The sequence below is a fragment of the Mastacembelus armatus genome, chromosome 18 (genome assembly GCF_900324485.2).
Source record: "Mastacembelus armatus chromosome 18, fMasArm1.2, whole genome shotgun sequence".
Classification (NCBI taxonomy): Eukaryota; Metazoa; Chordata; class Actinopteri; order Synbranchiformes; family Mastacembelidae; genus Mastacembelus; species Mastacembelus armatus.
The window spans coordinates 19,341,162-19,367,022 of NC_046650.1; the positions used below are offsets into that span (position 1 = coordinate 19,341,162).

General features: G+C 45.2%; 3 protein-coding genes across 5 annotated transcripts; 2 read left to right on the forward strand and 1 right to left on the reverse strand.

Annotated features, from left to right (window-relative positions):
* The first annotated feature begins 7,990 nt into the window (after positions 1-7,990).
* LOC113125565 (low affinity immunoglobulin gamma Fc region receptor II-c-like) lies at positions 7,991-12,824 on the forward strand. The gene is made up of 8 exons (XM_026299093.1): positions 7,991-8,085; positions 8,863-8,887; positions 9,972-10,284; positions 10,364-10,606; positions 10,760-10,912; positions 11,111-11,185; positions 11,807-11,893; positions 12,368-12,824. The coding sequence occupies exons 1-8, from the start codon at positions 7,991-7,993 to the stop codon at positions 12,403-12,405; spliced, it is 1,029 nt and encodes a 342-aa protein (XP_026154878.1). The 3' UTR covers positions 12,406-12,824.
* A 3,272-nt stretch (positions 12,825-16,096) lies between these two features.
* LOC113140686 (uncharacterized) lies at positions 16,097-20,574 on the forward strand. The gene is made up of 7 exons (XM_026324603.1): positions 16,097-16,239; positions 16,317-16,379; positions 18,563-18,649; positions 19,261-19,302; positions 19,420-19,461; positions 19,580-19,720; positions 19,820-20,574. Exons 1-7 carry the CDS (start codon positions 16,129-16,131, stop codon positions 20,066-20,068), a joined length of 735 nt encoding a protein of 244 aa, XP_026180388.1. The 5' UTR covers positions 16,097-16,128; the 3' UTR covers positions 20,069-20,574.
* Positions 20,575-20,845: 271 nt separating this feature from the next.
* On the reverse strand, positions 20,846-24,949 carry LOC113139312 (7SK snRNA methylphosphate capping enzyme-like). Of its 3 annotated transcripts, XM_026322442.1 has the most exons (8): positions 24,531-24,949; positions 23,561-23,930; positions 23,159-23,418; positions 22,758-23,055; positions 21,914-22,676; positions 21,612-21,824; positions 21,391-21,499; positions 20,846-21,246 (listed from the first exon to the last, which is right to left on the reverse strand). In XM_026322442.1, the coding sequence occupies exons 2-8, from the start codon at positions 23,908-23,910 to the stop codon at positions 21,194-21,196; spliced, it is 2,046 nt and encodes a 681-aa protein (XP_026178227.1). In that variant the 5' UTR covers positions 23,911-23,930; positions 24,531-24,949; the 3' UTR covers positions 20,846-21,193. The 3 variants fall into 3 exon arrangements, with proteins under 3 accessions (XP_026178227.1, XP_026178218.1, XP_026178209.1); XM_026322433.1 differs by lacking the exon at positions 24,531-24,949 and having other exon boundaries at positions 23,171-23,418; positions 23,561-24,517; XM_026322424.1 differs by lacking the exon at positions 24,531-24,949 and having other exon boundaries at positions 23,561-24,517.
* Positions 24,950-25,861: the final 912 nt, after the last annotated feature.

The window sequence follows — 25,861 nt, forward strand, 5'->3', positions numbered from 1 at the left end:
ATGGGGATGACCCCGCCCACCCATGCTGAGCAGGGATTGGACGATGATCATGATTATGTCACCACAGAGCATCAGTTCTGAGTAGTTCTAAGTACTTTACTGCACAATAAGTACTTTTACTTTACCGCTCAATAAGTACTTTTACTTTACCGCTCAATAAGTACTTTTACTTTACCGCTCAATAAGTACTTTTACTTTACCGCACAATGAGTACTTTTACTTTACTGCACAATAAATACTTTTACTTTACCGCACAATGAGTACTTTTACTTTACTGCACAATAAATAGTTTTACTTTACCGCTCAATGAGTACTTTTACTTTACTGCACAATAAATACTTTTACTTTACCGCTCAATAAGTACTTTTACTTTACCGCTCAATAAGTACTTTTACTTTACTGCACAATAAATACTTTTACTTTACCGCTCAATAAGTAATTTTACTTTACCGCTCAATAAGTACTTTTACTTTACCGCTCAATAAGTACTTTTACTTTACCGCTCAATAAATACTTTTACTTTACTGCACAATAAATACTTTTATTTTACCGCTCAATGAGTACTTTTACTTTACCGCTCAATAAGTACTTTTACTTTACCGCTCAATAAGTACTTTTACTTTACTGCACAATAAATACTTTTACTTTACCGCTCAATGAGTACTTTTACTTTACTGCACAATAAATACTTTTACTTTACCGCACAATGAGTACTTTTACTTTACTGCACAATAAATAGTTTTACTTTACCGCTCAATGAGTACTTTTACTTTACTGCACAATAAATACTTTTACTTTACCGCTCAATAAGTACTTTTACTTTACCGCTCAATAAGTACTTTTACTTTACTGCACAATAAATACTTTTACTTTACCGCTCAATAAGTAATTTTACTTTACCGCTCAATAAGTACTTTTACTTTACCGCTCAATAAGTACTTTTACTTTACCGCTCAATAAATACTTTTACTTTACTGCACAATAAATACTTTTATTTTACCGCTCAATGAGTACTTTTACTTTACCGCTCAATAAGTACTTTTACTTTACCGCTCAATAAGTACTTTTACTTTACTGCACAATAAATACTTTTACTTTACCGCTCAATGAGTACGTTTACTTTACTGCACAATAAGTACTTTTACTTTACCACTCAATGAGTACTTTTACTTTACCGCTCAATAAGTACTTTTACTTTACTGCACAATAAATACTTTTACTTTACCGCTCAATGAGTACGTTTACTTTACTGCACAATAAATACTTTTACTTTACCACTCAATGAGTACTTTTACTTTACCGCTCAATAAGTACTTTTACTTTACTGCACAATAAGTACTTTTACTTTACTGCACAATAAGTACTTTTACTTTACGGCTCAATAAATACTTTTACTTTACCGTTCAATGAGTACGAGTTCCAGACAGATTCAGAGGAAGATAAGAGATGTTCAGACTCTCAAGATCCTCTTGCTCTGAGGAGAAAGACTCTCAGAACCAGCTACAGGAGAACCATGAGGTAGAGATTGTTTTCCTGCCCAGCAGAGGAGAAGCAAAGACATCCTCCCTGCATGTGGCTGTCCTCCAGCCGACCATCTCGCATCAACCAACTCCATGAGACGACCCTGCAGCGGCCGAAGGAGGGCGAGAAAAGGCGACGAACGGACTCAGGCCCGAAGCCCAAGACTCCGGGGAACATCTACTCTCTCCTACTCCTGCCGGCAGACTGCAACCGGACCAGCCGATGGACAAATGGACCGAGTCTCAGTAAACCCGAGGTCAAACCAGTAACCTGTGGCTGTGCTGGTTGTCTCACACTGATCTCAGCTGGTCTCCATAATTACTAGAGTTTCCTCCTAAACTGTGTTTAGACCTCAGACTAAATTAATCTCAAGATCTCTTTTCCACCCTGCAAACCATCTAGTGTTCTAGTGTTCTAGTGTTCTCATGTTTTATTGGTTAATTCATCTAGTTTCTCTGCTCAGTTCTCCCTCTGTTCCCCCTATGTAAACATCCTGTATCTACCATGGAAATAGTTGAATAAATCTTAAAAAGCATCTGTGACTGGCATCATTGATGTTATTTCACACAGTAAATATGTCCCTGAATCTGGAAACTGTCCCTCAGATTGTTGACTGGTTTCCTGTGTTACTCATCAACTGACTGGTTGATCTGCCATCAGAGGATCTGGTGCCCTGAAATGAAGACGGTCTATGATGTTCATAATTCATAAACTAGACATAATAAACACATGACCCATGTTTAATACATGTATATGTTTAAATTCACTACAATGCTCAATGAGGACTTTTAATTTACAATAAGTACTTTTACATTACTGCTCAATGAGTACTTTTATTTTACTGCTCAATAAGTACTTTTACTTCGCTGCTCATATAAGTACTTTTACTTTAAACACAATAAGTACTTTTACTTCTGTGGAGTTTTTCTTTAAGATCATTTTTACATTCTTGTACTTTTACCTCAGTAAACCTATTCCAGCTCTGTCTCCAGGCTCCAGCAGGGGGCGCTGCTGAACCAGAGTAACTTGTGACCTTTGACCTGAGCGTCCTGCAGCGTTTCTTCCCCTGGGACATTTTGGTTCCACCTGTGTGTCTGCACATAAACACCAGCGATGAGACTTGAGGCTTTTATTTTGCTCCCACAGACACAGACTCCTTCAGACTCACCTGTCCACACAGGTACGTGGACTGCACCACTGGTCTGTGTCCATCAGCATCTTCATAGTGTTGAAGCTGAGCTGCAGCATCGTCCTGTCAAACATAACATGGACTACAGACAGTGTCAGTCCTGGATCACAATGAAGTCATGAAACTGGAGGCTTTTAATTTGAAGGACTAATGAGGAGCTCACCTGTGATTGATGAGAGGAAGCAGTGAAGAAGAATCAGCAAAGATGGTTTTAATGTGTCTTTGCTCACTGTGCTGGTCCCAGAGCGATGACTGGTGACAGTGAACTGGTTCCAGTGTGGGGTCACAGGAAGTGGTGTCAGCACACAGAGACTGTGTTGGAACCATAGGCTGCTGCTCTGACTTTGAGTCCACTTCAGTCTGACACACGTATCACTTTAAAGACACATTAAACCACATTTCCAGGACCAGTCCACAGGCTGGACACGGTGTATCTCCTGTGTCGGCTGCTCTACACAAATCTGGTATTTTCTGAAGAATTACGCTGCTTGGATCCAAGATTTCAGCCACGATGGACAGGACTGAGGACGGAGGACAGGAGGAGTCTGGCTGCGTTAGTTAATGTCAGATGGTGCAGACCAGGACTCTGTACAGTGAGGGAGCAGCTGTGCAGCAGAGACATTAGCAGTCAGCATGTGGACACACTACCTGCCACGGGAGTTTACGTACGTCATTGTGACAGCAGTGTACGTGCCCCCTCTGCTGACGCAGACACAGCACCCACAGGCCCTGTTCCTCATCCTCTTCCTCATCTCTGGAGACTTCAACCACGAGTCTCCCTCATCTGCTCTGCCCACATACACACAGTCACCTGCCCCCCCAGAGACCATAAAATACTGGACCTGGTCAATGCCAACACCAAGGAGGCATATTCTTCATCTTGGGGTGAAGGGGGCACTCCTGAGGACCTTCTATGACTCTGTGGTGGCATCAGCCATCCTGTACGGTGTGGTCTGCTGAAGCAGCAGCATCACGGAGAGGGAGAGGAAGAAGCTGGACAAGGTCATCAAGAAGTCCAGCTCTGTCCTGGGCTGTCCTCTGGACTCAGTGAGGGAGGTGGGGGACAGACGGGTCCTGGCTAAACTGACATCTATGCTGGACCATGAGTCTCACCCCCTGCAGGATGTCCTGCAGGATGCTTCAGTGACAGACTGACTCACCCTGGCTGTGTGAGGGACAGAGTCCACAGGTCTTTCCTTCCTGCTGTCAGACTCGACCATGATCAGACTAACACTGTCCATGTGTCATCCATCTGCTGTGACCATGTCCAACACTGTATTATAAGGTGAATCCCATCAGAGCAATATACTGTAGTCACTTTACCTGCTATTTATTTATTTATCCATAGATGTCCATATACTGGACAGACCCATAGGCACATATTGGACACACTTAGAGTTTTTGTAGCTTCATACTTTTATTCCACTTAGTGTTTTAATTCAATATTTCAACAAGACAATTTCCTCATTGTGGGACAAATAAAGGTTTTTTTATTCTTATTATTCTTATTCTGTTCAGTCCACATCTTTAACTACAGATTTCTCCCAGGTGCCTCAGGACTCGATGCCTGGGGGGGCACAGAGCACTGACACATTTCATCACAGTAAAAAACTGCTCAACACACCATGTTAATGTGTCTGCAGCATGAATTCAGTGTGTCCATCAGTCCTGGTCCCAGTCTGGTCTCAAGTCTCTAGGCTGATTGTGTTGGACTGGTCCCTGACAGCAGCAGGACCAGAGGCCAACTGGTCCTGGACGTGACGGAGTTCACTTTGGGTTTATTGGTGTTTGTTCAGAATGTGGGTTTGGATTTTGGTCTGTGGGTCTGGATCGTTTTCTGTGGAACATAAAACCAACAACAGCAGCAAGAAGAAAAATACCAACTGTCAGACCCACAGCCAGTCCAACATGTCCATGACCTGCAGGAGAGAACAGGTGTGAGGTGTCAGGTAGGTGATGACTGAAGAACAGAACAAACTCCTGTCAGACATTATCTCCTGCACTTTGACCACATCACTCATCCAGCTGTTTTCTACAAAGTCTCATCAACAACATCTGGAGAAAACACAAACATCTGGTCTCACATCAACAACCAGGAAGCAGCTTCAGCTCTGCTGCTCAGACAAACACACACTCACCTGCTGAGACTCTCAGGTGGACGATGCTGATGGGTTCACGTGTTCTCTTCATGCGCTTTGTTTGACTCTGGAAGACATGACACTCGTATGTCCCAGTGTCAGTAAACGTCACATCCTTCAGAGTCACAGACACGTCTCCATCCTTCATGTGTGAGTCCTTCAGCTCCACCCGCTCCTTAAAAGATGGATGCTGGTTTTCTGGAAGAGACTGCCCGTTCTCGTACACAAAGAGATATTCTGGATCCAGATCAGGTCTGGTCCACTGTAGAGCTAAGATCTTTGTGCTGCTGGGAGCTCGACATGTCAGAGTGACAGTGTCTCCAGGTTCAGCTGTGATGGTTCTCTGACCTAAAGAACAGAGGAACAGACAGAGACCAGAGAGGTTAGAGGGTCCGGGTGTAACTTCCACAATCAGAGTGAGGGGCTGTCAGAGAGGGGACACTGGTCTCTGCTGAAGTCACGGGGGGCAGCAGGGACTGGATCTGGATCTGCATCATTCAGTCTGACCTAAACACCAAACCTGATGCTCTCACTCCTTTTACAGGTGTGTGGTGGAGAGCACCCTCGCCTCCTGGAAGGCTCTGGAATGCTCTGGAGCAGGTGGGGAAGTCTGCTTGTGGATGATTGGCAGCAGCTGCAAGACTACGGCCTCATGTTTCAGGGCAGATGTCACCCTGCTAACAAACTGTCAGCCATCAGCATCCAGACCTGCTGTGTGTAAATGTTACATGTAAATCCAGCTTTAGTGTAACACCTGGACACAGCTGTCCTAAAGAGGCCCACCTTAGGTAGAATACTAATGCTAACAGCTATACCTACATAAGTGGGGCCTGGCACAGTACATCCTGGTTGGATCCTTTTATTCACATACGTCTAGTAGGTGAATTCTCTATGGGTCAACCTTATCTGACCATGTAGGTGTTGGCAGCAGGGTTTAAGTAAAGTCGAATGTTTACTGGCTTTATCCAGGAACATTATCTGTGACAGAGCTGTTGAACTGTTCCTCTCTGACACTGGAAAAAAATCCATGGTTCCTGTGCTTCTAGAGACAAATGTCTGAGTAACAGCTGCTAAGAGATGCTGGTGAGTGTAGAGACATGAACTGTTGCAGGGGAAGGATCTCTGCTCTATGAATGATGCTAATATACGGTCTCTGATTGGAGGCTGGAAGCCCCATTATAGGCACGGAGGTAGGACATGAGGCCTGGGTGTAGCTGGGTTTCATGCTCAAGCCACTGACCTATGGAAATAATGTCTGGTAGCTGGAAGACCTGGACAAGGCTCCGTGTTTGAGTATGGGAACGGTATCAGTGCAAAATATAGCTGAGCTGGTTCCTTAGCTAAAAACCTTAATGGAGTCAGAAGTGTGAATAATTCAGAGAGTCCTTACCAGGAACTGTGGAGCCTGTTTCAGGTGTTGACAACACAGCAGCATCATTACTCATTAAAAAGTTACGTTAGTGGCCCTTCGACACAAAAATGTGCAGAGGTACATCAAAGGGTTAATTACATTAAACTTACTGAGGATTTTATTGGTAATTAATGCACAAAGTTAACAAGCTCTTAAGAAGCCAAATAACAAGCTGCTGGCTTGGATCATCTCCCATGAACATCTTAGAAACTCATCACTCCTCTTTCTGCTTTACTGGCTGTTCTAAAGGATAAGTCTCACAGGCTTAGCAGCCTAGTTAACTATAGACCCATAGCAGTAACCAGCATAATGTCTAAAGTTCTGGAAGGAATTCTGCTTGAGAACCTGAAGGGAGTCATTGATTCTACTGACAATACGTTTGGCTGTAAATCCAAACTTGGCACAGATTTGTGCATATTTGCATTGAAGGAAGTAGTAAACAGATCAAAGTCATCCCGTGTTTTATCGAGGCACCCTGGGAACCTACTACCCAGCTTGGGTGCTGTCTGGACCAAGAACACCCTGTTCTGTTGAGGAACCAACATCTATCTATCCATCCACTGTTACCTGAAAGTCTCTGTTTGATTCCAGGTGAGCCTTGCATGTCTGCTGCTGAAGATGAGCAGTGCTGCAGTTCTATGGGTCATCAGTGAATGTCCAACATGTCCAGGAGGTAACTGATCTGTCCTGGTGAAACTCTGAACCCAGAAACCTCCAGGGGCGTTTTTCAGTGTTAATTCACTACTGACGTGGAGCCTGATCTCATGTGTTCCTCAGGTTACTTCACGAAGAAGTACTGCACTAGAAACCTCAGCAGCATGGTGGGAATCCAGTGCCAGTGGACTGCTCAGGTAAACATCCATCATCTAGACCCCCTTAGTCCTAACCAGGGTCCCAGGGATCTGCTGGAGCCTATCCCAGCTCTCTTTGGGTGAAAGGCAGGGGTCCACCCTGGACAGGTCCCCAGTCCATCACAGGGCCACATAGAGACAAACAACCTCACACACTCACACTCACTCCTATGGGCAATTTAGAGTCACCAATCAACCTGACATACATGTTTTTGGACTGTGGGAGGAAACCAGAGGACCTGGAGAAAACCCACACAAGCACAGGGAGAACATGCAGACTCCACACAGAAAGGCCCCTGATGGGTTTCAGACCAGCATCCTTCCTGATGTGAGGCAACAGTGCTAACCACTATTCCACTGTTCTGCCATGGAACCAACATTCTAAAATTATTTACAAAAACTGTTTTCCAGCAGCTCAGATTGTAGTATCCCAATAAACCAAGACAGATGAGTACTGTTTGTGAAAAGTCCTGTCTGACTAATAATAAGGCAAAGAGTAAAGTCCATGTGTGGATCGTCCTTCAGGGCTGCAGGACTGAACCGGACTCACCTTCAGTCACACAGACCAGGATCCAGACTGAGACGCAGAGACTCAGCACTGACGCAGCATCTTTAACAGACATCTTGTCTTCTGTCGTCCCGTTGATCCACAGACGGTCCCTGATACCGACGCTCTGAGCCTGGACAGGAAACACTCGGGTTTATGTTTTTATGGTTAATCCGAGTCTGTGGATGAACCTTTGGTAAAATCCTACAGCAGGGAATCAGGGAGGGACCGCGGACTGATGGAATGAACCACTTGGAGACAACTGGTCTGAAAACGACTCGCTGCTCTGACCCAGTCAGACAGCGACACCTGCTGGTTGTGTCTGAGACCTGCATGGGGATCGTCCTGACGAGGATTAATGGCTTAAAGGCTGTAGTGGATCTCACCATCCCATCTCTCTCTGAGATCAGTGACTCAGACCTTTTAAAGTCTTGACACGTAGAAACCTCCAGCTCCCTCTGCTGGACCCATCAGACCAGTATGAAGCAGCACAGACTAAATCCACCTGACCCCGTCTGGGGCAGTGAAATGACTTTGGTACCTACAGATTTACAAAACCCTGCCAGGGTCAAAGGTTACCCTTGCATTGACTTACAGGTGAAACATGTTGAAACTGTTTTGTGTTTTTAATGAAAGTCACTGTATTTCAAAATAAAAGCCTAATAAACCCTGATCAGTGTTTCATGTCTTTAACGTGTCTTTAATATGGGATTAATAAAGTTTATCTTTTCAAATATGCTCAGGCCAAATGAGGCAACAATATATAATATAATATAATATAATATAATATAATATAATATAATATAATATAATATAATAATGAGTTTATTATATGAGCAGTCTGACTTAGTGTCTGTATGATGTAATATTTGACTATGAGCTGCTACCAGATGCTTTGGGCCATTGGACTGTACTTTAATGTACTTCAATGTACTTTGATGTACTTTGATGTACCTTAACGTACTTTGATGTACTTTGATGAATAGAAACTTCAGCTTCATCCAGCACTTTTCCATCTGCAGCCTCCTGTTAGAGAAACACAGTGTGGTCAGTGTGCAGAGTGAAGCTGGTGTTTTGGGAAGATTTGGTGTTTGTACCCGGAGAAGAGAAAAGGCCTGAGACACACAGGAAGTGGGCGGGTTCCCCTGGTGTCACTGAGACAAATGTAAAAAGCTGATCAGTGATCAGGGAACAGGACGATGAAGGAGACGTCTCTGCACTTTCTGCTCTGTAAGTCCAGACTTTGTCTGTTTTACCTTCTGCTGCTCACAGCTCGGCTGCTGCTGCTGCTGATAATTATTGTCATTCTGACAAACTCAAGGCGTCACAGTGTCGTCTCTGTTAAAGGTCTGAAATATTCAGGTCAGTCTTGATGTTTCTGGGTCAGTTTGGAATAAACTCGTCTGTGTTGTTGAGAAGGACGTTCAGACTTTAGGAAGATGGTGAAACCGGTTTGTCTGTGAGTTCAGTTCATGTCATGACGTTGTCCCAAACGTGGAGACCTGGTCACCTTCAGACCAGCAACATTTAGCAGGTCTGGACTTTTCTACTGTTCAGTTGGATCAGAAAGAAACTGATGAGTCGACGGCAGGAAAACAGGTTTTGAACGTTGGTCACTTTGATTCAGCAGCATCATAAAGCTGCTTCCATCTGACTTTGGTTTTGACCCGGGCTCTGTGGAGTCCTGCTGGGTCTGAGACCTGATCCAGATCACTGAAAATAATTCACAGTAGGTGCTGATAAACTGCAGCCCGACCGCACAATTTCAGCTGAGAAGATGGAGTCAGCTCTCTCCACCTTCAATACCATGACTGAGGTGAGACCCTTGAGCAGGGCACCGAACCCCCAACTGCTTCCTGGGCACCGCAGCACTGGCTGCCCCCTGCTCTGGGTGTGTGTTCATGGTGTGTGTGTGTTCGCTTCAGGTGGGTTAAATGCAGAGGGGAGCATGGGTCATCATACTTGACAAAAATAGTCACTTTCACTTTCGTCTGTTGACACGAGTCAGTAGAAAATGTCTCAGTAGCTTTTTGTCTTTTTGTCTTTGAGGTGTAGCAAAGAGACAAAGCTGCAGTTTCCTCCAGTCTCAGTGTGACCCCTGTACACAGCCATGTTGACTGAGGCTGCTCTGACACACAAACTGGTTCTTCATGCTGGATCATGTTTGTGTTTTTGTGTTTGTGCAGAACTGACTCCCACTGACCTGACTCTCATTTCTCTGCAGCTGTGCTGTCAGTGCTGAGCTGCACAACAGACCAAGGTCAGTGAGCTGGTCCCTTCTGTCTGATCCTCACAGGTTTCTCCTCTATTTCAGTTTGACAACAATAAAAAGGATGATCAGTGTTTGATTCTCACCCTGACAGCTCGTCTGACTCTGAGTCCCAGCAGCTCCCAGTTTTTTGAAGGAGACTCTTTGTCTCTGAGCTGTGAGGAGGACGACAGCTCTGCTGGATGGACCCTGAGGAGGAACACAACCAGACAACAGAGGACTCAGTGTGGACCTGACTGGGGAACATCAGCTGGTTCTTCCTGCACCATGAGCTACGTCTTCCCCTGGGACAGTGGAGTTTATTGGTGTGAGTCCAGAGAGGGAGCAACCAGTCAGAGCATCAACATCACTGTCAGTGGTAAGATGAGCCTGTGGAGTTAGTATTGATGAAGCTGTGTGGAAATGGATGAAATGCTGTAGTTTGTCTCTGTGTTGAGGTGGAGCAGTGATCCTGCAGAGTCCTGTCCTCCCTGTGATGGAGGGAGAAAACATCACCCTGATCTGTAGAACCCAGACATCCTCCGACCTCCCGGCTGATTTCTATAAACAGGGCTCCCTCGTCATCGATCGGCCTACGGGTCACGTGACCATCCTCCATGTTTCCAAGGCCGATGAAGGCGTCTACAGGTGTAACATCAGGGGCCATGGAGAGTCTCCACCCAGCTGGATCTCTGTCACAGGTCAGAGGTCACAGACTCCTCATTCAGTTCAGGTTCCTGCTGATATTTTAGCTAAATTCAGACCAAAAGAAGTGTTTTCAGTTTCTCACTTTCTAAATGTCTGAACAGTTGATTTACAAATTGATTTTCATTCATATTTTTGGTTTGTTTTAGAGAAACCAATGACTGCACCTCCACCCACCTCTCCTCCTCCTCCTCCTCCTCCTCTTCTCTATGTGTTGTTGCCTGTAGCATCAGTCTGTGGTCTGGTTCTCCTGGTGTTTCTGGTTCTACTGGTGAGACGACATGTTCAGAGGAAACCTAAAGGTCAGACACAAACTTCTGGATTTTCCACTGAAGCTTTTGTTTTTCAAAATAAAACATGGACGTTGTGTTTAACATGTTATTTATGTTCCTCAGGTTTATGGTTCTTCCTGACTGTGTATGAATTTTTCCACTGAGCTCAAATGTCCATAACAATGTTAGTGAGTAGATGATGATGTGGATCATTGTGGTTGGTTGCAGCTGGAGAAGATCAGATCAGTGACGTCCGAACGTGTCAGACACGTCAACAACAGCAGCCCGTCAGGAGGATCACGGGTGAGTCTGTATTTGTGTGTGTGGCTTTGGATCTTATCAGAACCTGGTTCGGTCCTGAAGCGTCACAGTGAGTCCAGACCCCAGGACTCCCCAGCAGGATGGATTATACAGTGGATTGTTAGGACGTAATAAAACTGTGACGGTGAAATGTGTCGTATTTAAAGCAAAGACATTGGACTCATTTGATTTGACGCTTTACGACCTTGACTGATGCTTTAACATCAGTGTTGTGATGTTGGTGAACCAGCCTGAAGCTTCTCTTCAAACCTGTTGTTCTGTTCTGGTCTCACTCTGGTTTCTGACCATAGCATGTTCCACTGTGGGGGATGATTCTGTGAACATGGTGTGACAACAGGTTTTTGTTTTGAATCATGTGGTGAAAAGTGTCAGTTTATTTTAACACCAGTGAGCAGCTCTGTGGTCGTACAGTTTCCTGTTTCTGTTCAGTTCCCTCCACCTCTGGTTGGTCTCACTGTGTTTCAGCAGAGGTGTGAAGAACAAACAAATACTTAGACCCTGCTGCCATTTATGAAGTAGTACTGCATCTCTTCATATCTGTACCTGAGAAATAACTTCATGTTCCTGCATGAGTCATGTGACCTCCATGTGCTCCCTGTGCAGACAGAGATCCAGCTCCAGTCTACTCAGCAGTGAGAACTGAAGACGTCACTTATGGACAAATCGTCATCAGACCAAACAGGAGCAGAGGTAACTGTGGACAGAGCCAGGCTAACACTTTCCCCCTGCTCCCAGTCTTTATGCTAAGCTAAGCTAACTGCATCCTGACTCCAGCTCTGGACTTCACACACACGAAACCCGTGTCCCGTCAGTCGTCTGGTTTCCATCCACCTGAAGCTCAAATTGGAACCAAAGTCAGAGAAAATCAGCAAAACCAAATGTGGATCATTCAGGTCTTAATGTGCACGTTGAACAGGTGGATAGTGGCTCAGTCCAGCCTTCACAGTGACGTGTGCAGTGAGTAGTGACTGGAGTCTGGACAGTTCACTGGAATCCAGTTTGTTAAAGGAGCCTCTGGCCCATAGACCAGACCCAGATACACAGAACACATGAATGAAGGTGAGGACACATTAGGACGCTGTCTCTGATGGTGGATATGGTTTGAACTGTGTGTGTGTGTGTGTGTGTGTGTGTGTGTGTGTGTGTGTGTGTGTGTGTGTGCAGAGTTTCAGGCAGATGTCGTCTACTCGTCCTTGAGGTAGAGCTTCAGACCTTCAGACCTTCACACCTTCAGACCTTCAGACCTTCAGACACCAGTCCACCCACTGACGTCCTGCTGGTCTGTAACTGGTCCCCAGAGACTCTCACACCAGACTCCATTCATTTTTTCAAACATTTTACAGGTTGTGTGTTTTGTTGTTGTTGTCTCTTATTTTTGGAAACGTTTAGATGCATTTTTCAGCACAAACCACTGGAACTAAAAACTAAACCAAAGATTAAAGAAACTGGTATAAAGTATTTTTAAGTCCCTCAGCCTCTTTCAGTTTTAGTTTGGTGCACGACAACATCAAGTTACTTGTTTTGTCAGACTTTGATTCATATGAGCCTGTTTAACAGAATCTGATGATAAAATCCAGCTGTTTTGTGGATAATGTCCTCAGTGACTTTACTGTTATTTATATTTTATTCATGGTTTTTGGACCATATTCTTGTTGCTGCAGCAGCGATCTGGTTTCTCTGCAGGATCATTAAACTTTGGTCTGGTCTCGTCGTTGTTCTCGTGTGGTTCTGTGGGTTTCATAAAGGTGTCAGATGGAAAATTTGACTTGTACCTGTTTGGTTGTGTCTAACTGATCCACACCTCTCTGCTGTGGACAGACATAAAAAACACGACCACAGACTGATCTTACCAAAAGTTACTGTGGCCACTTTGAAAACGAAGCTGAAGACGTCTCTTTTTTTTTTACAGCGTCACAACTAACAGGCCCCTTTAAATTCTGAACGATGTGAAGATGAAAACATGACAATTGTTTTTCATTTTAAACTCATTTCCATCTCTGTATCTGTAGTTTTATTTTACATTTTATCTTTTATCCTACATCATTTTATCTTTTTGTTGATTTGGTGATGTTTATTCTTGCTTTATGTGAAGCTCTTTGAATTGTCTTTGTCTGTGAAATAAATCAACTGCAGCATTTTGTTGTTAGACAGGTGAAATAATGTGCAGAGGAATGTCTGCCAGCTGTGGTGCTGGTCCAGCTCAGCTCACGTCAGCTCTGATGGTTTCTCCTGTAGCTCCAGTGGTTCTGCTGTGGTGTCAGGGGAGGTCCAGTCTGGTTTTCTGTAGTTTAAGCCTGATAACAAAGCACACTAAAACATACTGCATTAGCACAGTAAAGGGGACCAAAGACTCAGGACAAAGTCATTTTATCATGTAGGGACTGAGACCAGATGTTAGAGTGTGTGCAGTCACCTGGCAGAGACACATGCACCTGTTCCAGGAGGCCGTGGGTCGTTGGACACACGATAGAAGAGAGAACACGGCCGACAGTGTGGAAAAGACCCAGAGTGTCTCTGACCTCTGCAGGACAGTTACTGTCAGTACAGCAGCACAGAGCAGGACTGAGGGATCCAGGCTCACAGCAGGAGACTTTGATCCAGATTCACCTTCAGACCAAGAAGATCCCAGTAATCAGCTGCACACATGTCCAGAGAGGTGCTGTGGGCAGGCTCAGGTCACATCCTCCATCTTTGTGGCAGCTGTGTGAGTGGGTTGTCAAGCTGCCTCATCTGTGCAGGGTTTAGTTTTATATGTTTTATAGTTTTAGTTCTTCTGATGTTCGGCACTTTGGCAGCAGCTGCTGTTGTTGCAGGTCCAGAGTGACAGGACCAGCAGGACAAAGACATAAATGTTCTGTTTAACAGGTCAAACAAGTCGCTCTCAGCAGGATGAGGAGAAGTGAGTTGTCTCTGGGCCACAAGTCTCCTCTGCTGCCCCCCAGTGGCTGGGCCAGAATCCAGCACCACACAGTCCACAGTTACACTAATCCCAAGGTGGATTTCACATTAGAACAATGTTCGTACACAAACACAAAGTGACTAGATTCTGTGTGGATCACACTGTGTTTAGAGTCGTCTCTGTTTACAGGTTTATGTGTTTGTTTATATGTTGAACCCACAGCTGGTTCATTTGTGCTGAAATGTAGTTTGAATTTATTTTTATGGGAATATGATTTTCCTTTTGTTGTTTGGTCTTAGGAAATAGAAGCACGTGCACATTCAGACTGGACTTTGAGGATTCACTGTTGGTTTTGGTCCTGGTTCTTATGACATTTAAAGAACAGTACGACTTCTCACTACATGAACCGTTTGTAGGAGACACTTTTTCATTCTTGGTTTGGATGAGCAACAGGAAAACCTGGAGACAAACTGACATGATTCACCTGAACGCAGCCGCAGAGTCAAACACAGGTGACACCAGGTGGTTCTTCAGGACAGGACACTTGGTTTGGACCGTCCTCTAACCACATGTTCTTCCACCTGGCCCACCGCCTTAGGACTGAGAGAGAAGCTGCCTCCTGGAAAGATCCAACCCCAGTCGGCCACGTCCGGACTCCTAAGGAGCCTGAAAACGGGTCCAGATTAAGGTGAGAGGTGGTTTGACCTTTAGAGGCGTCAGGTGTTAGTTGGTACCTGTGGCGGCTCAGGACCCAGTTTAACCATGAAGCTTGTTGGTCAGGAGATCGAGTCAGACCCGTTTTCATTGTTTCTGAGCCAACATGGCCGTTATGACAAAGAAATGTGTGACCTGGAAACTGGACTGGTTCTGGTTCTGGTTCTAAACAGGTGTCCATCATGAGCTCAGGGACTTTGTCTCTTTCTATTATTAGTTATGACAAACAGTTGGTTTCTGTATTTTCACTGTTCTCAGGTCAGATTCCAGCTGCTGTCAAATAAACCACCCTGCTGGACTGTTTCTGAAATCAGAACCAGAACCAGAAAGACTTTATTAATCAGTTGCAGGAAAATGTTAAATAAGCTGCAAAAGGAAAAAACAAAAGTGAAGTTAAAAAAATAAAATACAATAATAAATAAAAGTCACATGAAACGAGTTTAAAGTCCGATCTGTTCTAACCAAACAGTCTCTGGACCATCAGTCTCTGGACCATCAGTCCATCAGTCTCTGGACCATCAGTCTCTGGACCATCAGTCTCTGGACTCCTGAGAGAAACCACAGGTGCAGCTCGTGTGGACTCACCTGTCGACCAGTTCTAGTAGCTTTAGATGCGTTTACCCATCATGCTCAGCAGCATTGATGAGGGGGAGGAGTTTGTCACAGGGCGAACAGGCCTCAGGTCTGTCTCAGGATTTATCAGGTCAGTCGGACTGTGGGTTAAATCAGGGTTTTGTGTTTGCTGCCTGATGTCACAAACATCTGATGAACTTTGTTTGCACAGGAACATAAACATGTGAGGAACCACCTCCCTGCCGGTTCTTCGGTTTAAGGGGCTGCTCTGGTTCCTTGTTGTTCTTAAAATCCATGTTTTTCCTATGGACTTCTGTGTGTGTGGCTGCCTGACAGTAAATCTGTCCTCCTCCTGCTTGTGCAACGTGTTTACTGTCAGCTGCTGTGTTGTTGTTGTGTTGTCCCCACAGAGCCATCAGTCTGACTCTCTGATAAACACGTCGCACACGGACAAAAGTATGTGGACACTGGGACAGTCTGGAGAACACCTCAGAACAGGTAGTCCTGTATTCAGGTCCATGTCAGGAGATAATGGAGACCTTTGACCCCTGACCCTGGTTCCTTCAGTGAACGGTCTCGGTGTGTTTTCCACAAACACATTCCTCACATTGTTCCCCCACGTCCGTATAAATCAGCTTGTTTGTGTTTGCGTCAGTAGGTGGGGGGCGGGGCTGACAGGATGGTGACACTTCCTGCTGAACTGACAATAAAAGACACGGACCAGAACCTTCAGGACCCCATGACCAGGAACCAGGACCGACCTGCTCCTCCCGGTTTGGACCAGTGTATTTCCAGGATGTGGATGTTCGTGGTGCTGCTCGGTCTGCTGCACCGGAGCCCGGCCGCTCCCGTAAGGACGGGTCCTATTGATCAGCTGATCAGTTATTGATTAGGCATGTGATCGATGACTGACTGTTGTATGTGCAGGTGACAGGTGAACACAGCGGCAGCCTGCAGCTCGTCCTTCAGCCTCAGCTGGACCAGCCCACGGTGAGTCCACCTGGTACACTCTGCAGTACTTTGTACAGTAAATCAGACTCTGCAGTACTTTATACAGTACACCACTCTGCAGTACTTTATTCAGTACACCAGACTCTGCAGTACTGTGTACAGTACATCAGACTCTGCAGTACTTTATACAGTACACCAGACTCTGCAGTACTTTATTCAGTACACCAGACTCTGCAGTACTGTGTACAGTACATCAGACTCTGCAGTACTTTATACAGTACACCAGACTCTGCAGTACTTTATTCAGTACACCAGACTCTGCAGTACTGTGTACAGTACACCAGACTCTGCAGTACTTTACTCAGTACACCAGACTCTGCAGTACTTTACTCAGTACACCAGACTCTGCAGTACTTTATTCAGTACACCAGACTCTGCAGTACTTTATACAGTGCATCAGACTCTGTAGTACTTTATTCAGTACATCAGCCTCTGCAGTATTTTATTCAGTACATCAGACTCTGCAGTACTTTATACAGTACACCAGACTCTGCAGTACTTTATACAGTACACCAGACTCTGCAGTAGTTTATACAGTACATCAGACTCTGCAGTACTTTATACAGTGCATCAGACTCTGTAGTACTTTATTCAGTACATCAGCCTCTGCAGTATTTTATTCAGTACATCAGACTCTGCAGTATTTTATTCAGTACATCAGACTCGGCAGTACTTTATACAGTACACCAGACTCTGCAGTACTTTATACAGTACACCAGACTCTGCAGTACTTTATACAGTACATCAGACTCTGCAGTACTGTGTACAGTACACCAGACTCTGCAGTACTTTGTACAGTACACCAGACTCTGCAGTACTTTACTCAGTACACCAGACTCTGCAGTACTTTACTCAGTACACCAGACTCTGCAGTACTTTATTCAGTACACCAGACTCTGCAGTACTTTATACAGTGCATCAGACTCTGTAGTACTTTATTCAGTACATCAGCCTCTGCAGTATTTTATTCAGTACATCAGACTCTGCAGTACTTTATACAGTACACCAGACTCTGCAGTACTTTATACAGTACACCAGACTCTGCAGTAGTTTATACAGTACATCAGACTCTGCAGTACTTTATACAGTGCATCAGACTCTGTAGTACTTTATTCAGTACATCAGCCTCTGCAGTATTTTATTCAGTACATCAGACTCTGCAGTATTTTATTCAGTACATCAGACTCGGCAGTACTTTATACAGTACACCAGACTCTGCAGTACTTTATACAGTACACCAGACTCTGCAGTAGTTTATACAGTACATCAGACTCTGCAGTACTGTGTACAGTACACCAGACTCTGCAGTACTTTGTACAGTACACCAGACTCTGCAGTACTTTATACAGTACACCAGACTCTGCAGTACTTTGTACAGTACACCAGACTCTGCAGTACTTTATTCAGTACATCAGATTCTGCAATACTTTATACAGTACACTAGATTCTGCAGTACTTTATACAGTACACTACTCTGCAGTACTTTGTACAAAAACTACAGACAGTATGTGTTAACAGGCTACAGGTTAAGTGTTTTCAGCTCAGGTGCCTTCTCATGTGTATTACAGTACTTTTCATAGATATACTCTGAATACTGAGTTATACTGTATCAGTAATTATAGAAACCTACTTTTCTTTCAGAAGAACAAACTGGTCTGTTTGAATAAATCAATAAATCAGTGCATCAATTATTGAGTGAAGTTATGATTGATGGAATAATTCAACTTTATTGACAGATTTAAAGGGACATGATGGATCATAAAGTTTTATCACAGTCATGGCAGTAACAGCCTGATGTGTCTGTGAGTCCTGATGTGTCTGTGAGTCCTGATGTGTTTGTGAGTCCTGACGTGTCTGTGAGTCCTGATGTGTCTGTGAGTCATGATGTGTCTGTGAGTGTTTGTTTGACTCACTTCAGATAAAAGGTCAGAGTGAAGCTCATGAATCTGACATGACTGTGGTTTTTAGACCAACTGGGAACCATCAGGATCAGTGTTGGCTCTAATAACGTTCTGTGTTGACAGCAGGGCAAAGCTGGATTTATAGTCCTGAAGAAAGACTGACAAAGTACAAAAGCTTCATGTCAAAGTTCAGCAGTCGTCACTGACAACACACACACACACACACACACATATAACTCCTTACTGTGTTTGTGTCTGCAGCCTTCAGCCACCACTGATATGAATCAACAGACTACATCCTCCTCCTCGTCATCATCAGACACCTCAGAGTCCAGCCAGAGTTCAGAGGTCAGAGGTCACCCTAGGGACTGCATTCATGCATTCATGCTTAATTTGATGAAAATATAAGTGAAGTCTGGTGCTGTGGTCTCACTCTCTCTCTCTCTCTCTCTCTCACACACACACACAAAATGTTCTGGTTTATATTAACCAACAAACTACATTACCCATCAGTCTCTACATATTCTCACTAATCAGGATTTTAGACCAGAACTGTGTCCTCAGTTATTCTGTCTAAAATGTTGGCACCATCACATTCAGAACTTTTACTGACTTTTCTTTCACTTTAAATCTTTTACTTTCCAGACCATAAATACAAAAACCTGTCATTGTTTTCCTTTAATATTTAATTCATACAACAATTATTCTTTAATTCTGCTGCATCAGAAGAAACAGTGAGTCTGTCCAACTTCAACCGACTCAAGTTCCTCATTCACTTCAACCCAGTCTGATCACAGCAGCTCCTGGTGGACGTTAGAGGAACTGCAGCTCAGGCGCTTTAAATCTGAGGCTGCTGATTGGCCAGAACATGTGACATAAAAACGTCATGACGTCATTGCACAAAATCAGCTGTGTTACATGACGCCTGAGACTGATTCTGATTGGTTGGTTTTTATCAGGGTCCTCAACAGGTGAGAGAGCGACTGAACCTGGAGAACACGGTAACACACACACACACACACACACACACACACACACACACCAATCAGTGTTTTCTGACTGTGAATTCTACAATTGTGTTTGTGATGTCATATCCTGTGTGATGTCACTTCCTGCAGGCCGTGGAGCAGGTGGAGTCGTTTGAGGACGGCAGCCAGGAAGTGAGCTGTCTTTTTTTAAATAAAGTTGTTTTAGAGAATTGATTCGGTTTAAATAAAGTTTGAAACACACTCATGGGTTTGAACTGTGTGTGTGTGTGTGTGTGTGTGTGTGTGTCAGGGCCTGGAGTTCCTCCAGCCTCCCAGTAACAGCAGCACCAGTCTGTGGCTCAATGAACTGGTTCTACTGGGGGAGAGAGCAGCCGAGCGAGACCGAGAGAGAGAGACTGGAGACGACAGCACGGACAGCGGCCGACAGAGGGTGACATCATCATGACGCGACATGACATCACAGCATGACATCATCACGTCAAACCAAATATTTATAATGTTCACTTCTCTAACTGCCCCCCCCCCACAGGCTCTGTTGATGACCTTTCACCCCCTCCTGACTCGACCTCGCACTGAAACGGGCGGACCATCAACACAAGAGGGCGGAGCCGAAGGGCTGATGGGCGTGGTCACAGAAGAGGGCGGGGTCAAAGAAGAAAAGGTGGATGCTGTGTTTCCTCAACTGGTGCACACAGAGCCAGGTGACGGGCCCACATTTGACTACGCCCACTACAATGGTTACCATGGAAATGAGGCGGCGCCAGAGTTGGGGCTGTGATAGAGGCCACGCCCTCTGTATTGTTGACAATTAATCAATTATCTGAAGTTCATGTTTTACCATATAAAACATGTAGTTTATCATCTGTGTGTTTTAGTGTTTAACAAGCTATGAAACAAACAGCTTCCTCAAAAGATCAATAGATCAGTGATCAATAGAAATAAAAGGTATAAGTTGATAGGCCGCAGTGAAAACATGTCAGTGACAGTAAACATGTTTTAAACTAAACCTAAACACAAAAAACAGATTTTATTTACTTTTATACTTCGTAAACGTTTTAGATTAAATCCACTTGGTCTGAACCTGCTGTTTTGTGTATCTTTAAAACCTGGTTCTACATTTAACGTTTTTACTGTTTAATGTTTAGACTCAGTAATTATCTGTCTGCTTTGTTCCATCAATGAATATCTGGAGTTGATTCATCTGTAAAATGTTTAATCAGTTTAGTGAGAACAGAAACACAAAGTCTGGACAAACTGAATAAAGTGATTGATTATTAATGTTGACAAATTATTGATTGTGTAATCACTTCATCGTATCAGGTGAAGCATAAAAGACACCGCCTGTTCTCTTCTTCTGTGTTTCTGCTCTTAACCTGATCAGTTATTTGTGATCAATAATTCTGATGAATCAGATATTTTCTGTTCCCTGTCATTAAACTGAATCTCTGATGTTGGACTGTTCAGTGTTTTATGACATTTACAAACTAAAACAGTCAAACTATGAATCAGTGATATAATAATCAGTAATAATCGATAATTACAGAAGAATTAAAGCAGCAGCAGATCAATTCTCTTTATTGTAACAAAAAACTGAAGCAGAAAAACAAATATTTTGAAAAGTCACTTCCTGTCTGTCCAATCAGGATTCATGAAGACGACAGTCACCCACAATCCTTTGCTTTGATGTGCAGAAACCCTGCTGTCCAATCAGATCAGTTTATATCTGTTATCAGACCAATCAGGGCCAATCAGCTGTGAGCTGTCAGTTGATCGGGAGCGACAGGTGAGTGTCGTCCTGACGCCACCAATCAGCTCCTTCCTGTCCATCCATCACAGTTTAAAGCTGTTGCCATAGAAACAGAAAGCCTCAGAGGTCAATGTGTTACAGCCTGTCATGGTGACCTCACTTCCTCTGGGCGGGGCCTTTGTGGAACAGGTAGATCGGCCGTTGGTTACCTGGAAACACAAACACAATCCTCAGATCAGCCTCACCTGGATTGAGTCACAGAAACACTTCCTGGCTTAAGGAGACTCGGCGTTAGCGTTGGTGGCGTGCTGCTGAGAAATAATGAATGAGGTGTGTCGTTGGCTTGTGTGTACCTGTGTGTGTGAGGAGTCTGTATGAGGTGAAGCCCACGCTGTCGGTCAGGTACGAGGTGAACTGTTCCGGCCTCAGCCTCAGAGTCCGGTAGTTACGATGCGTCGTTTCCTGAAACACAGGTACAGACGCAGACGCTCAGTAATTGGCTGAATCATTAAACACATGGTGCGACCTCACCTGTGTGTGTGTGTGTGTGTGTGTTTGTGTGTTAGTGCCGTACCGACGCCCTCTTGCTGTGGCTGTAGCTGCTCCACGGTTGTGGCTCCAGGAGGAACAATCCGCCCGGCGACAGGCTCTGATAGGCTCGTCTGAACAGTCTGACCACGCCCCCATCACCCCACTGCAGCTGCACCCATTTGGTCACGCCCAGACACATGATGACATCATACTGACCCTGGCCAGGCCACGCCTCTCGCTCCGACACGTAGTCGCCCTGTGTGATGTCAGCAGCGTGATGATGTCACAGGGAATATAAGCATCAATCAGGTATTGACCATGTGACACGGAACAGGTGGGACTCACCTGGATGAAGGTGACATTGTTGGGGAACCTGGAGGAAAAGGAGGATGGCGGGTGGAGGAGAGGAGGAGCAGAGAGGGGGCCCCGACTCACCCTGAACGAGAGGGGGAAGGAGAGGAGGGAGAGGGCCTGCTGAAACTCCTCCATTACCTCCTCATCATCGTTTTTCTCCTCCATCACCTTCTCATTGTTTTTCTCCTCCATCACCTTCTCATCGTTTTTCTCCTCCATCACCTCCTCCTGTTTCTCCTCATAATCGTTTTTCTCCTCCATCACCTCCTCCCGTTTCTCCTCCTCATCGTTTTTCTCCTCCATCACCTCCTCTTGTTTCTCCTCCCCCTCCATCTCTCCTCCCCGTCCTCTCTCCTTCTTTGGAGGATATGATGAAACTGTCGTTCCTCTGCTCCTCCTTCTCTCTTCCACCACCAGATCATGTGACAAGAAATGTCTGACGTTCTGATTGGCGGCGTGCACTAACCATTTGTCAAGCTCCACCCCCAGGATGTGTGCCGGATCGAACCTTCGGGCGACGGCCAGTGTCATGTGACCAGCTCCACAGCCCACATCCAGCACCGTCTTGTCTCTGAACCAATCCGCTTCCAGGAGGCGGAGCCGAGGGTCTTCCTCCGCCCCCACCCTCCCCTCCAACCCATCGCCATAGAAACCATGGTAGCCATAGTAACAACTGTGGTTGCCATACTGGTAGCGGTATTTGTCCTTCTTCCTCTCTGGTGGAGGACCAGAGCTAGACTGAGGACCTCCACACCTGCAGGTGGCGTCACACAGGGGTCAGGTGACTGCAGCATCCAATCACATTACACTTCAGCTCACAGACATAGAAACTTACCTGGTGGCTTTAGATCCTCCCATTAATGGCGTCTGAAATTTGGTTGGCGGGGCTGTGGTTACTGTGGCAACTGCATTTATGGTACCATCTGCCGACCTTATTGAGGTGGTGCGCCGCCGTCTCCGCTGACGACCATCACCTTGGTTACCAGGCTTGGCAGCATGGCCTGGCGGAGGATGGGTGTGTCTCCTGGGGAGGATGGGAGGCGGGGCAACATCATCACGACAGGTGATGGCTGTGTTGAGTTCACAGGGGAGAGGAGACGGAGGAACACTGCCCTCCCTGGTCAGCAGAGGTACTGCAGAGGAAAACCCACAATAACTTATTATATGATTATGACAGTATGTTTTTCTAAACACCTGCAGGGTCCAGGTGTACAGCTTCAGGTGATCCAGTCTCACCTGTGAGTCCACCTGTAGAGGGGAACAGTCGAGCAGGTATCACCTCCTTCTCTCCGTCACCTCCTCCACCTCCTCCGTGGTGTCTGTTCCTGTGTCTCCTCCTGGACTTCAGAGGAGACAGCAGGATCCCCTCTCCCCCCTCCTCACCCCCTCCCTTCAGGTTCAGGGGGTCAGTGATGTCACGGGGAACCAGGATCTCTACAGGGTCTCCACCCCGGGATGGCAGAGGTGAGCACTTTGGTGTCTCCTGATTGGTCGATCTGTGGAGGAGAATATAAAGTTTCAGTAACTGTCACAACAGGAAGCCGTCACATGTTTCCTGTAGGCCCTGAAGCTGTCAGATCAGAGTACAGTACCTGTTCAGATCAGAATACTGTACCTGTTCAGGTCAGAGTACTGTACCTGTTCACTTCTTCGTCCAGCAGCGAGTTCAGGTTCAGTGGGTCAAAGATGTTCCCGCCCAGCAGGAAATGACTTGGCAGCACGGACTCTGACTGACTTTCACTGTTGGCACGGCGACGGCGCTTGGCCATGCCCTTGAAGCCGACGCCCACGGAATAGCGCCTCTTTCCCATTCGCTGAGCCGAGGGAGGGGGGGCAGTGAGGGTGGGCTGGCTGCTGCTGGACAGCTGGAGGCCATTTTTTGCACAGAGGTGGCCGGTCCTGGCCTGCTGTGGCTGCTCTGATAGGGTGACGGCGGAGGTGTAGGTGGGGCTGACTTTAATGGGGACCTCTTTGTCCAGTGACATCATCTTCCACCTGTGGATGTGACCTGAAACATAAAGCTGCAGTGAAGTATTCATTTTTTCCTGCCACAGTTATTAACTAAAGTCTGCAGACATTAGATTTAACAGAAACTGCATCTTTAAAGTCTGAAACTTCTAAACTCCACCCAACTGCCACACGCTGACGCCTAAAATAAACAGGCTGCTTTTGATGGATGCAGCGACGGCTCTCCTGGAAATAAACAGCCAAAGATGTGCAGTGTAGTTTTCAGGTGGTCGGCTAATGATCAGCTTCATGATCAATTACTGCAGCAGTTCTTTGCTCAATCCCTGATGAATCCTCTGACCTATAAATGTCCTGCAGCTACTTCAACACGTCTGCTCTGTAAATCCAACTATTATAATTTATTATTATCATCACTGCAGTGTCCAGACTTCTGACCTCTGGGTCTTCACCAGTTCAGCACCAACATATAATGATCAGAACCTGGACCAGGTGTTCACAGGTAACTGAACCCAGAATTAAACCTGTGCAGCCCAGGACCAGGTCACATGATGCATGTAAACAGACGCACTTTATTGCAGCAAGAAACACAAAGTTGTCATTAGCAGTTATCAATCACTAATCAATGACTAATCATACTCACTGTGTCTGCAGAGGTCCTGGCGTGATCACACAGACCTGTTTATATTTTATATACCATAGAAAATCAGACCTGACCCCGCCCCTTCCGCTAGCTCCACCAATCCCGTGGGGTCGTCATGAATAATGAGCACGAAGGTAAACAGTTAGCTCGTCCAGCTAGCCACGGCTAATACACAGGAAGCTGCTAGCATGGAGCTAACGCACACACCCCCCTAAACAAAAACAACTACCACAACATCCCGGAAACCCGCTCTTTGCATAAAAGCGCGCCACCGCCGAGCTCTCCGTGCATGTGTCAGTGCGTGTGTGCGGGCTGATGACTTATGACTTGAACTAAAAACGAGCTAATTCAGCTCAGAGTAGCTGCTAACTGTTAGCCGCTAACTATTAGCTCCTCATCGTGTTTCCCAACAGCAGCCCGCCATTTTATAGACCAGCCGCTGACTCACATGAGTGACAACAGCGCTGACCAATGGCGTGTCGAGATGATCTCCCGCCTATCACAAGTTGGGACCAATCAGCCCTAGGCGGTCTTGTGATTGGTCGCAGCTCGGTGGGGGCGGGAGAATGTCCTGACGAAGAGTCGCCCTTAGCGGTGCCTGACTAAAAACTAAAGGCTTGTTTTTGTTAATCAGCTGCGATAAAAACATAAACTCTGACTGTGTCCAACAACTTTTATCTGATATATTTTATACATATTTCTCTGTATTTCTGCGTCTTTTAGCTGCACGCAGTGAAAACTCACCCACAATATTTGGACATTTCACCTGAGTGGACCCGAGTTTTTTCAGGTGAGACCAACTCTGGCTGCTCGTTAGTTCCTCTTTGAAACAAATACTGAAATATTTTAGTTCACTGAAGTTTTTAAAATTGGCCCATATTTAGATTGTTAAAGTTTAAATTGAGCCTGAGGGCAAACATAATTAAACCAAAAATAAGTAATTTAATTAATATGTCTGTTAAATATGGCAAGAACTTTTTGTGTTAAATTTTGGTTTGAATTATTGATCTTGTCATTCTGGACTGTTCACATTGGCTCATCAATTGGTTTGTTATTGACAGTTTTCAATAAGAGGTTTTTATACACGTATAATTTAAAGTGAGCTATAGCTCTCTATATAGTTCAGAGGTCAGCTGACCCTGTAACTCCAGTTTGTACCACATGTTGGGATCCTGTCTGTGGTGATCGTCACAGTTGACCACAACACGTCATCAGACTGACTGGACTCTGACTGTGGACCAGTTTGGTTTGTTGGGGAGTTCCCCGTAAGTCCACATTAATTAATGACACAATGTGACTCAAACACATTTTATCATCAGCTTCATCATTTA